Source organism: Eublepharis macularius, chromosome 12 (assembly GCF_028583425.1).
Source record: "Eublepharis macularius isolate TG4126 chromosome 12, MPM_Emac_v1.0, whole genome shotgun sequence".
Lineage (NCBI taxonomy): Eukaryota > Metazoa > Chordata > Lepidosauria > Squamata > Eublepharidae > Eublepharis > Eublepharis macularius.
Window position 1 is genome coordinate 71,836,032 of NC_072801.1, and position 13,080 is coordinate 71,849,111.

A 13,080-nucleotide genomic window follows, 5' to 3' on the forward strand; every position below is an offset into this window, starting at 1 on the left:
CAATCCTGGCTGTTTTAGGCCCAATCCTCGCCATTTTGGGCCCAATCCAGGCCAAAATGTGCCCAAAATGGCCAAAAATCAGGTGGGCGGGGCCACCTGACATGTGACCTCTTTGGAGAACTACTAGAACTGTGTTCCTGCACATTCCCCCTCAAAATGAGCCCTGGTTGTGTTTCAGCTGATTGAATTTTAAATTTGTTCTTTATCCTTTTATAGCCTCAAGCAGCTATCTGGATAGCTGGCATACAGATCTTTTAATAAACACATTAAGGGATCATGTAATTTGGAGATGTGGTCCTAGGAATTCAAGTTTTCAAAAACCAGTGTGATGAACGAACACTGAATACACCATTGCTTGGGCAGTTTTCAAGAATATTTAAAAATGTTTATAAAAAGCCCCAACCCCCCCCCCATTGATTTTTGAAATAAAAATTTCAAACGGCAAAACTTTTTAATTTGTGAGAGCTCAGGTGTCAAAATAACAGCAGAACAGGAAATCTGCAGTTTTGATTTGGATTTTGCAAAATAGGCCCCATTTCAAAATGTGTCATTTTATTTGCACTATCAGTGATGGTGGTGGAGGAGAGTGCCATCAAGTCATAGCTGACATGTGGCAACCCCTGGTGGGTTTTCATAGCAAGAGACTAACAAAGGTGGTTTGCCGTTGCCTGCCTTTGCAATCCTTATCTTCATTGGAGGTCTCCCATCCAATTACTAACCAAGGTGGACCCTGCTTAGCTTCCAAGATCTCACAAGATCGAGGTTGGGCAAGCTATCAGTAAATAATCCCAACATGACCATGCACTGACTGTTATCAATATTCTGTTCTTTCTGTCCTTTGATTAGATCCATTTTTTCTTCTGTCCGATGGAGCCAGGAAACCAAACTGGAGTGAATACCTTCATCCTTGGTGGGCTACCAAACACCACCCAACTCCCGATTCTCTTCTTCCTTATCTTCTTGATTATCTACTTACTGACAGTGCTGGGAAATCTCCTGATCTTCTTCACCATCTTGTCTGAATCCCAACTTAACCATCTCCCCATGTATTTCTTTCTCTGCAACCTCTCCTTCCTTGACACATGCCTCTCCTCTGTCACGGTTCCCAAAATTTTAGCAGGTTTCTTAACGTCCAGATATAGAACCATCTCTTTTGCAGGTTGCATCATCCAACTCTATGCCTTCCATTTCCTGGCAAGCACCGAATGTTTCCTTTATACCGTGATGGCTTACGACCGCTACCTTGCCATCTGCAGCCCATTGAACTATGCCACGCGCATGAACAGGAGAGTCTGCTCCGGGCTTACAGCCGGCACATGGCTCACTGGTTCCTTTCATGCTGCCATACATACCAGCCTAACTTTTCGACTGCCCTACTGTGGACCCAACCATGTTGACTATTTCTTTTGCGATATACCCCCGGTGCTAAAGCTGGCCTGTGCCGACACAGCTGTGAACCACACCGTCATATTAGCCAACATCGGAATAGTAGCTGCTGGCTGTTTTATGCTCATCTGCATTTCCTATGCTTACATTGCAGCCGCCATTTTGAAAATCCAAACAACGCAGGGAAGACATCGGGCCTTCTCCACGTGCAGTGCTCACCTCACAGTGGTGCTGCTATATTATGGGCCTCCAGTCTTTATATATATGCGCCCGTCTTCAAGTGACTCCACCTATGGGGCACTGGCTGTGTTCTACACCATCGTCACCCCGATGTTGAACCCATTCATATACACGTTGAGGAACAAGGAAGTGAAAAATGCTTTGTGGAAACTTTTCAGTGGACACACAGTTCTTCAGGACAGATAGAACGAGCAGTTCACTGGAGAAACCAAATCTGTTGGTGGGTGGTAGACAGATTTATGCATGTAGATTAAGAGGGCCTTTTGAGAGGATTTAAGTGCAGAACATGAAGGGCTGATCCCATTGCCATCACCAAATATGTGAAAAATGGAGTTTTGATCTCAGTGCAATGTACGGAATCTTAGCTAGAAGTAAAATTACACGGTTCTTACCTCAGAACTTTAACAAATCTTATTTCTTGAACTTATCCTTTTAAAATGCCCCGATCTGGATAGCCTAGGTGAGTCTGATCTGGTCAAAAGCTAAGCAGGATCGGCCTTGGTTAGTAATTGGATGGGAGACCTCCAGTGAAGACCAAGGGTTGCAGGGGTAGGCAATGGCAAACCACCTCTGTTAGTCTCTTGCCATGGAAACTCCACCAGGGGTTGCTGTAAGTCAGCTATGACTTGAGGGCTCTCTCCACTTCATTCTTTTAATATAGAACATTTTGCATATTGTATGTATTTGGTAGACTTTACACTGAATATCAAGGAATCTGATGGAGAAAGGTCTTTCCCAACATGCGCTATTTCAGACCCTTTATCTGGAGACACTATGGATCAAATGGGTTCTTTGAGTAGTGGGGCATATTCTCTCCCAGGGGGACATGGCCTCTATGAATTAAACTCCAGATAGGAGAACCAAAGTAGGAATTCTCCCTTTCAACTAAATGCTCCTTATATGCACTTAAGATCAGCAGGAGTTTTGAGTCCTGATTTTTCCTTTAGTTTTGTACATATGAACAGTCTCTCACACGTACCAATGTGGTTAGCATGTCAGAGTAGGTTTCAGTCCTCCTTTCTGCTATGAACCTCGCTGGGAGACTTGGGGCCAGTCACCCTCTCTCAGCCTAATGTCCCACACAGGGTGGTCTGGAGGATAAAATGGGGAAAGGAGAACCAGGTGTGCTGCTAGGGTTGCCAACTGTGGCTTGGGGAATTCCTGGAGATTTTGGGGGTGGCCAGGTTTGAAGTGTAGAAGTAGTTCAGTGGGGTATAATGCATAGAGTCTACCCGCCAAAGCAGCCATTACTTCTAGGGGAACTGATCTCTGTCATATGGAGATCAGTTCTAATTCTGAGAGGTCTTCAGGCCCCATCTGGAGACTGGCAATCCTATATGCTGCCCTGAATATTCTTCAGAATATTTCTGAAATATTCTGCCCTCTCTTTTCAGAGCAGAACCACAAGTGACAAAAGGCACAGATTGGACACTTGTCAGCTTCCCTCAAGTTTTGATGGGAAATGTAGGCAGCTCGGCGGAATGTTGGACAAGTGACAGTTGAAAAGTCCATTGGGCAGCAGGCAGAGAGCGAAGCTACGAGACCAGGATGCCTACATTTCCCATCAAAACTTGAGGGAAGCTGACAAGTGTCCAATCTGTGCTTTTTGTCACTTGTGGTTCTGCTCTCAGTTTGAAATAGTACAGTGTAGGAATGTTGGCATCTAAGAGGGCTGCTACTCATCTCTTTTGACATTAGAAGGCCATTCCTAAACTCATTCCACTCACATAGCATGAGTCCCAGGAGAGGCAAAGAACTTCTTTTTCATTCCCCAAGGAATGAGATCCATAAGGTTATGCTAGGCCATTTGATGTGGAAATGTTATATGATACACTTTCTCTTAGCCTTACCATCTGCTCACCAGCCTGCCATGTTCATTTCATTAGCAAGAGATCCTTTGGGAGAGAGAAAACTCCATGTGGTGAACGGTCCTAATGATTCCAATAAAAGTGACCTCCGATTGGTGTAATTGAACATGCAACTTGATGCAAAGCAATTCGGATCCGTAGCAACTTCACACCTGGCCCTTCTATACCTGTTGCTATGTCTTCTGTTCTAATTGGCCTAGAGGGAATTGTCTTATTTAACTGGCTGTGCTGGCCAAATTCCAGTTCTGTGAAACTAGAAATAGTTTTGGGTGCTGAATTCGCACTGGGGCTCTCCAAGCTTCCAAACACTGTTGTGATCAGCGGCTGTGCCTAACAAGACACTGGAGGGAGTTGAGTTACAGGCACTGCTTAATTAACCATGGGGAATTGCATGCCCTGAAAGCTATTAGCAGCAAAGGAGACAATTAAAGATTATGCGAAGTTGAGAACTGCCGGTGCCTCTAATAAGTTCCAGTGAGGATCAGAAGTTCACATGGAAACCACGTGTCTTAGCAACCGGGAAACTAAAAGTATCTCTGAAGGAGGAAGTTGACTAGAGGTGTCTTCTTCCTTGCCTTTTTGTTTCTGATGGTAGACAGTTGAGTGTTTAACAATCATTCACTTCTGCAAGAGTGCTGGCAATTCGGGGAGAAGATAGAAACACTGCTAAGAGGGCAGAATTCAGCATCCTGATAAATCTTAGCATTTTTTCTTTTGCAAGAAAGTTTCTGGCCCTTATGATAGGTGTAAAATAGTCATAAACCAAGTGTGGTCTGAGAAGCCAGTGCAGTTGGTAGACAAAATATCTATTTTCACCTATCACAGTTCGGCCTGTTGGACTCTTCAAAAGTATGGGGCCTTGCTCAGGAATTAAAATACTGTATATACAATATTGGACTTACAATTACAATTTTTTAAAAAACATATTGGGCCAGTCTCTCTAGGATATAGGATCCTGATCTGGATAACCCAGGCAAGCCAGATCTCGATGTAACTGAGGGCCAAACTACAAGTGACGAATGACACAGGTTGGACACTTGTCAGCTTCCCTCAAGTTTTGATGGGAAATGTAGGCAACTTGGCAGAACGTTGGACAAGTGACAGTTGAAAAGTCCATTGGACAGCAGTCGGAGAGCCAAGCTGCAAGACCAGGATGCCTACATTTCCCATCAAAACTTGAGGGAAGCTGACAAGTGTCCAACCTGTGTCAGGCGTCACTGGTAGCTTGGCCCTCAGAAGCTAAGCAGGGTTGACCTGGGTTAGTAATTGGAAGACCTCCAAAGAAGACCAGGGTTGCAGAGGCAGGCAAAGGCAAACCACCTCTGTTAGTCTCTTGCCATGAAAACCCCACTAGGGGGGTGCCATAAGTCAGCTATGACTTGAGGGCATTCTCCTCCCTCCCTCCATCTAAAATGTAGGATCCCAAAGTAACTTTTAGCTCATAAAGGAATCGTCGCTCAGGCTGGGGGTCCCTGCAGCGGCAGACGTCTCCTTTATGAGTAGAAGATCCAACTCATTGAAGATCCAACAGAACTCACTGTTATGTTGCAAAACACCCTCCCGTACAGCGAGCGCTGCATCTCTCAAAGGGGGATTTGCAGGAACAGTCAAGCTCTTCCCCACTCCCCATGGTCAGATTTGGTCTCGGGCAGCTTAGAAAAGAATTCACATTATTATCCGTACTGGAACTTCCCAGGGTTCAGTGCGCCTTTAAATCTGCCACTGTAAGCAGCTCTAGATAAAGCACTCTAGGAGCATCGCTCCTTGAAGTCCCTGCTGAGGCAGCCCCCATATGAGCTATTCATGGTTTTTAGCCCTTTGCTGCCACCTACGGAGCACTGGTTGCTCAGGCATATATTGACTCTAGAGAAAACAATGTTTTTGTGCAAGGATCACTGGGAATAGTAGTTTTGTGAGGCTGTCTGGGATTGCCTAATTGGAGTCCATGATCCTCTCAAGGAAATTCTGTCCTCAGAATGAGGCCAATATGATGTAGTCATTGAGGTACCAACTGAGATTGCAGAGACACAGGTCCAAGTCTCCACCCAGCCAGGAAGCTCACCAGGTGACCTCGGGCCACTCATTAGGCTGCTGCAAGCACCTTGGAGGAAGGATGCAGGTAGGGATGCCAGTCCCCCACCAGGGGCAGGGGATCCTCCACTCCCACCCTCCACCCCCTGCCCCTGCTTACTTGGCCAGTGGTGGGGAACACACCTCCCTGGGCATGTCCACAGTCAGCACGGTGCACTGCTGGCCAGTGCGGCGTGCTCCTGCATGCTGCAGCGGCCAGATTCAAGCTGATTCGAGTCTGATCTGGCCCGAATCTATGCAAATTCGGGCCAATTGGGCCGAATCATGCCAAATGATTGATCCAGCCTCCCGGGGAGTGCGGGAGCACTCCCAGGGCAGCCGGTGAACCACACAATGATGTCACTTCCCAGAAGCGATGTCATCATGCTAGCTGGGAGTGCACACATGAAGAGAGACAACAACATTAGGAACCAAGCTGTACATCTCCTGCTGGGGGGCTAGGGGGACCTGGCAACCCTAGATGTAGGGATGGACTGGGCACTTAGCTTACAAGGAAGCTTCCTGGTGCATCACTGTGCCCTGATGGCCAGTTGTGAGCAAAGACAACCCCAGCAATTTTGCTCAGCATAGGGAGGGGTACAGCTGATCTCCAGGCTACAGAGATAAGTTTCCCCTGGAGAAAATGGCTCCTCTGGAGGGTGGAATCTATGGCATCATACCCTGTCCTACCCAGGCTCCACCCTAGAGCTTCCACACCTCCAGTGGGGGTAGAGGATGTCCCACTCACATTTCCTGTTGTCTACTCTGAAAAAAAAAATTAAAAGCAGCAATGCTGGCTACATCACATCACTTCTGGGTAAAACCTGATCGTGACATAGGAAATTTACCATAAGTTTTACCATCGACTTTTCAGCAAGTCCTGTCACAATGTAGCGAACATCTCTTGCCTGCGCCTTTCCCCACTCACAACCCTACCATAGAGAATTCCTACAGCATTGCCTATGCGGTGACTTCACTTCAAGATGATTCCTTGAAAATGAGCTCCTTGCATCAGCGATGCGCCCTTCTCTGTGCTCCACCCCCAAAAGCTCCTGAGAGTTGCCAACACAGGGCTAGCCCTACCTCAAAAGTAGGCAAATAAAAGCCACGAGAGGACACAGCACCCACATTTTCTGGATGTTGGCTTAGGGTTGCCAGGTCCCTATACTCACCTAGCGTTAGGGGTGGGGGCACCTGGCACTTACCTCATGCCTTGTGTGTGCTGCTGTGCTGCTCCCAGAACTTGCATGATGATGTCACTTCCAGGAAGTGATGTCATCACCCTAGCCATGAGCACACTCCTGTGCTTTGCTTGGGACTCATTCTGACCCATTTGGAGCCAGAATTGGCCCCAGCAAAGCATGGGAGCAAGCTCACGGCTGGCATGATGATGTTACTTTAGGAAGTTATGTTGTCATGCCCACCAGGCGTGTGGCGGTGCACGCTTCCCTAGGTTGCCTGCCAGTGGCAGGTGATCACCGGGGGGCAACTAGGCAAACCTCTGGGAGATTGCCTGCCACCAGTGGGCAACCAGGAAGTCTATGTTGGCTACGCCCACCAGAAGATTGTTCTGGAATAATCTTTGATGTAACTCAGAATGGGCTTCAAGCAGTACTGGGAGATTAAAGCAACATCAGCCATGTCACAGTGTCATTTCTGTGGAAAACTTGAAAGTGACGTGGGGCAGCTCTAGCAATGGTAAAACCATAGAAACCTTGCTGAACTGGTAGGTGTTTGAGCATCCCAATGCTGAACTTTGATTCAAATCTAATTTTTCTTACGGCATCTTTTTGACAGAGTGGAACTAAATGAGGACAGGACAGCATATTTATATATATATTCAATGCTTTTTTGTGGAAAAGAAGAGATGCTGGCACTCATATATAAGGTAGCATTGATTTCCACCAATTCCCACCTCTTGGAACTTGAGAAACCCCCCCCTCCTCCAAAGAATGCCAGTACTTAGTCTACACCTCTGCAGGCCTCTATTAGAGGTTGGGATCCCCACTAGATGTGTGCGCTGAAAAAAATTTCCATTTCTGTTTCGGATCTGGGGGTTCCAAACCAACTATGTACCATTACTGTTTTTTTTTTCAGTTTGGGCATCACCAGCTTGGATCTAAACCATTTGATTTTTTCCCGTTATCATGACCTGTTCTTTGCAATGAGGGCTTCCAGGCTCTTTGGGGGCAGCTGTTTTTGCAGTGAATAGCACCAAAATTGCACAGAACTCTCCCCCCCCCCCCCGCAACACACAAAGTTTGAGCGCACAAAGCTTGGGGAAGGCATCAAGGTGAGGGTTGGGTGGCTGTACACTCACCCATTGTTCTTCTCAAGGGGGCTGGGGAAATGAGGCTTAACCAAAAACCACATCAACCATTCGTTCCCCTCCTGGTGTAAACCATTACTCCGCTGAGTTTTTCCTCAAGCACGACACCACAAAAAAGCACTGAAAATATGCCTCCCTCATAGGCTGACACCCTTCCTTCGGATTGGCTGAGTATAGCTCTAAGACTCATGTGTGTGGTGAATGATTTAACTGTTGTGATGTTTTCTGAGCTGAAAGAATTGGTATCGCTTGGGGCTTCAAGCAGAAAAAAATCAAGAGTTATGATGAAGATGTTCCAGTGGGTTTTGGCTATTATACTGTCAATATTTGTTCTTGGTATGTATTGACTATTCTTTTCTCCTCTTTGACACAGCAAAGCGTCTCGCAGTTTAAGGTGTCCTCTTTTCTCCCAGTGACACTAAGAGCCAAACTACAAGTGACGTCTTACACAGGTTGGACACTAGTCGGCTTCCCTCAAGTTTTGATGGGAAATGTAGGCGTCCTGGTTTTACAGCTTGGCTCTCCATTACAGCTGCAAGACCAGGATGCCTACATTTCCCATCCAAACTTGAGGGAAGCCGACTAGTGTCCAACCTGTGTAAGACGTCACTTTTAGTTTGGCTCTAAGTTCTGTAGAACATCATAGATATTTCCCCATTTTAGTGGGAGTTTCATCCAGGGATTTCCAAAGCCTATCCTGACAGGCACTCTCATGCAGGGGTCAGTTGCCAAGTCCAGGTGAACCAGAGCCTGCGGGAGTACACCAGGGAAGGAGAGAATTCCACCATCGCCTGCAAGTATGAAACAAGCAGTTTCTATAGCTTGCAATGGTACAGACAGTTCCCAGGAGAGATGCCTACACATCTGCTCACACTAACTGGAAAGGAAGCCAGCGAGGAACCCAACTTCAGTGCCAACCTTAACAAACAGGAGAAGTCAAGTCGTCTACGCATCTCAGAGGTCCGTCTCAGAGATGCCGCCACCTACTTCTGTGCTGTGGAAGCACATTGAGGCAGGTGCTGTGGCAGCCTGGGCAAAAACTCTGCAGCATTATAGAGAAGTTAACTTTTCATATTGCTGGCTAGAGTTTGATTGGAGATTAGATTTGTACTTGGAGTTCACAAATGTGGTTTTAATTTGCCAACAAAGAAAGGGGAACGTGTAGCTCTTGCTTGATAGGGGGCTATTCTGAAGATGCTGAATTCTGCACTCAGCGCTATATCTGTGCTTGCAGAATCTGATTGCAGAACTGCAACATCTGGCTCAGCCTTGGTTAGCAGGAATAATATTTTTTTTCATGCCTCTACCGATGAACATGATCGCCTGTTTGGAATCTGCCTTTTTAGTTTGCATTTACATTTTACGCACCTATAATCATCGCCCTTATTGGCATTGCCACATATCTTCACATGTAATGGTGAATACAGATGATTTTTTTTCTTTAACTCCATACAGGAAAAAATGCCATGTGTGATCTAATCCATACAGATGAGGCCAGCATGGTGTAGAGTAGTGGTTAGTGCGTTGAAATGGGAGGTATAAGTTCTCTAATCCCCACTTTTGCCATGGAAGCTTTCTGTGTGACTTTGGGCCAGTCACTCTCTCTCAGCCTAACCTACCTCACAGGGTGGGTGTTGTGAGGAATTGGAGAGAATGATGATAAAAGCTCCTTTGGGTCCCCATTGGGGAAGAAAAGTGAGGCATAACTACCTAAATAAATACCAATTCCAGTCAATGTGCCATTTAGCTCAGTGCTTCTATTTTCTTATCAGCAGCGGCTCCCCCTCAGAAGAAGGGCTTTCCCATCATCCTAAATTTAATTAGAGATGCTAAAGATCAAACTTGGGACCTTTCGTGTACAAAGCATGAACTCTAGCAATGATCCACAACCTCTCCCCAAATCTCTTTCAGACATTTTCAGAAGTGTGCTCCATTCTCCAAACTCATCTAGGAAGAGACTTATTCAAAGTACAGACAACGAGACACTATCGGTTATTCCCGCTTTTTAAAAACATAAACACGCATGTCACAGAAATTTGAAACACGAAATTTTGAGAAGACCAGGATATGAACGAAGCTCCTGTTTGCAAATTACAGTGCTACAAGTTTGGTGTGATGCTTTTACTTTGCAACTGTATTTTCCCTCTCACATGCTGCCATCTAGTGGCCCTTCTTCACTCTCCAAGCCGATGTTTCTCTGCTTATTTTGATCATCAATGAATGGCTAGATAGGTTTCCTTACTGAACTCATAAAAGTCTTTAACTTGAGGAATTTCTGGCATGGCAGGAGAGGTTCATCCATGGCTGTTATCTGTCATGATTAAATGAAACCTCCATGTTCAGGGGCAGTAACCCTCCGAACAGCAGTGCAGGTGGAGGCTTCAGCCTCTATGCCTCGCTTGTAGGCTTTCTGGGGGTATCTGTGAAACAGGATGCTAGACCAGATGAACTGATCTGATCATGCCCATTTGCTGTTGTGTTCTTAGGCCTGGCTGTTGAATGGCCTCATTTCATTATATTTATGTTAATATCCTGTCTTTCCCCCTAACTGGGATCCAAAGAAGCTTATTACATCATTCTTCCCTCCACCACTCAAGCCTCACAATAACAACCTTGTGAGGTAGGCTAGACTGAGAGACTGGAACGGGGTCAGGGTCTCCCAGTGAGTTTCCAGGGCGAGGTGGGAGATTTGAACCTGCTCGTCCCATGTCCTAGACTGACACTCTCACCATGGCACCACAGCATTGGAGAATTCCTCCCCCCACTCTGTTTAACAACATGAACAGATCAAAACCTGCCATTTCCTTTGATTCTTAGAGGGCAGGAACTCAAACCCACCCACAAGTTCGCAGTCTATGCTGCTGCTCCATTCAGCGGCATAGAAGACCGAGGCATATCCACATCAGTTCTGCATCCCAACAAAGAGGTTGGTGGTGATGAGGGCCGTGGTGCTGCTTCTGGCCGTATCTGCAGGTATCTTCTGTACCCTGAAAGATTAGTGTGTTTGGATCCCGACATAGCATTTAATTGAATAAATCCATTAAAGACGATGGGTTTTTATTAAAGTATATAGAATGCAGAAGTAAGGAGTCTAGCTCGTAATCAACCAGTGGTAATTCTGATGTTTCAGCTAACTCGTTCTTACTTTGACAAGTTTTTTCCAAACTGATTGGCACAGTCAAACGAGAAGCGTGTTTCTTGTTAGGATTTGCTGCTAGGGTTGGTAGCACAACTAAACTCTCTGGAGACTCTTCTACTGCCATAACACTGGAGGATTCGTGAAGGGAACCGGCTGTTTGCAATTCTGTGGACTTATTCAGGCTAAGTTTAGATTGATCCTTTTCCTCCTGAGAACAGGAGGAGGTACTAGGCTAAGGGGAGCACATTAAGAGGGCATTGCCGCACCATTCTTGCATAATCTTGTTAGTATCGCGTCTACAGAGAGGCTTCGATCTTCCCCCTGTGTTATGCGGGGAAGCCTGTTTTATAGTCTTTAGGGGTGACAACTTAGTAGCAGATTTTATAGGTGTTTGAAGCTGAGAGCGACTGGCTAAATGTCCAGGATGTGCTGGTACAATATTTCCCGCGATTGGTAAACCATTGCTATTAGTTGAGTAGGGGTTCGTTCTTTTTTTGCACATTGAATGCAGCCTGTTATCTTTGAACACCCTTGTGACATAAATTTGAAACCTTTCGAGATGTTTACGGCTATCCAAAAGCCGAAAGTAGGTTTCTTTCTGTTTCAGCGTTACAATCACCCTCTTGTAGAATAGATTACTTGGAAGCCAGAAGCATTGACTCAAGTTCACCTTTAAACAATCCCTTATTGAATAAATAACGTAAGATCCCTACTGTTAAACGTGGTTTTTTTTTCTTCTTGTTCAATGAAAAAAAAAGTCTTAATCTCGGTACCTACAGAGATTAATTTGATCTTTCTTTCTTTCTTTCTTTCTTTCTTTCTTTCTTTCTTTCTTTCTTTCTTTCTTTCTTTCGTTCGTTCGTTCGTTCGTTCGTTCGTTCGTTCGTTCGTTCGTTCGTTCGTTCGTTCGTTCGTTCGTTCGTTCGTTCTGCATTCCAGGAGTCTCCAGCCAGAAGGAGTCTGTCTCCCAAGACCCATCTGCTTTGGCCAAGGAGGGACATCCCGTCCAACTGAACTGCTCTTATACAGGAACTGAGTACAGTTTGCAGTGGTACAAACAAGACCCTGGGGGCCAGCTTCACTTCCTGGCCTTATTGACTACGGCAGGCACTAAATCTTTCGGCCCTTTCATGATGAGTTTGGACCCAAAGAACAGATCTACCTCCTTACACCTGAACAGCGCCCAGCTCAACAATTCTGCCGTCTACTTCTGTGGCATGAGTCACAGTGGTGCACAGATGCACCCTGCTCATGACAAAAAACATTCAAAGAGCCAGCAAGGGGAGGGGAATGAAGTTTTACAGAAATTGGAAATATGCCAGATTTTTAAAATTCATACTCAAGTTTTTGTTCTTTAAATATTTCCCAGCAACACTTTCAAGCCTGCTTGAAGGTCATTTCAGGTGGATAGCCCTGTTGGTCGCCAGTAGAAGAGCAAGAGTTGAGTCCAGTAGCATCTGAAAGACCAACTAGATTTCCAGGTTGGGAGATTTCAAGAGTGAGAGCTCCCTTCGTCAGGTGGGAATGGAGGACAAAAATCAAAACAGGCAAATGATGACTTCAATTTTTGGCAATTCAGTTTTAGAAAGATTTTGTGATCCCTCTCCACAAAATAATTTTAGAGGACTCACCCTAAACCCCACACTACCCAGGCTCCACCCCCCAAATCCCCAGGAATTCCCCAAATGGAATTTTTAAATTTTTGTTATTATTTATATTATGTATAGTCTGCCTTTCTTACTGATACTCAAAGTGAATTACATAGTATAAGTAGGACTGCCTGGTCCCCCAGTGGGGGGAGGAGATTCCTCCACCCCCCCTCCCTCATCACCACTCACCTGGCTGATGGCAGGGGAAAGGCAGGGGAAAAGGCCTTCCGGGTGCACTCCTGGGGTGGTCCTGGGCCCTGCGTGATGATGTCACTTCCTGGAAGTGACATCATCATGCTGCCTGAAAGCACAGGTGCGTTTTGTGCATGCGTGAGTACACAAAGAGTAGTGGGTGCCGGGTACCACCCTCCCGCTGGGAGGGTAAGGAGACCAGGCAAC

At 45.9% G+C, this 13,080-nt stretch overlaps 1 protein-coding gene across 1 annotated transcript; it reads left to right on the top strand.

Annotated features, from left to right (window-relative positions):
- The first annotated feature begins 867 nt into the window (after positions 1–867).
- On the top strand, positions 868–1,812 carry LOC129338579 (olfactory receptor 10S1-like). Its single transcript, XM_054992920.1, has one exon. The coding sequence runs from the start codon at positions 868–870 to the stop codon at positions 1,810–1,812; it is 945 nt and encodes a 314-aa protein (XP_054848895.1).
- Positions 1,813–13,080: the final 11,268 nt, after the last annotated feature.

Coding starts and splice junctions, on each gene's coding strand:
- LOC129338579 (XM_054992920.1), top strand. CDS start 868: ATGGAGCCAGGAAACCAAACTGGAGTGAATACCTTCATCCTTGGTGGG.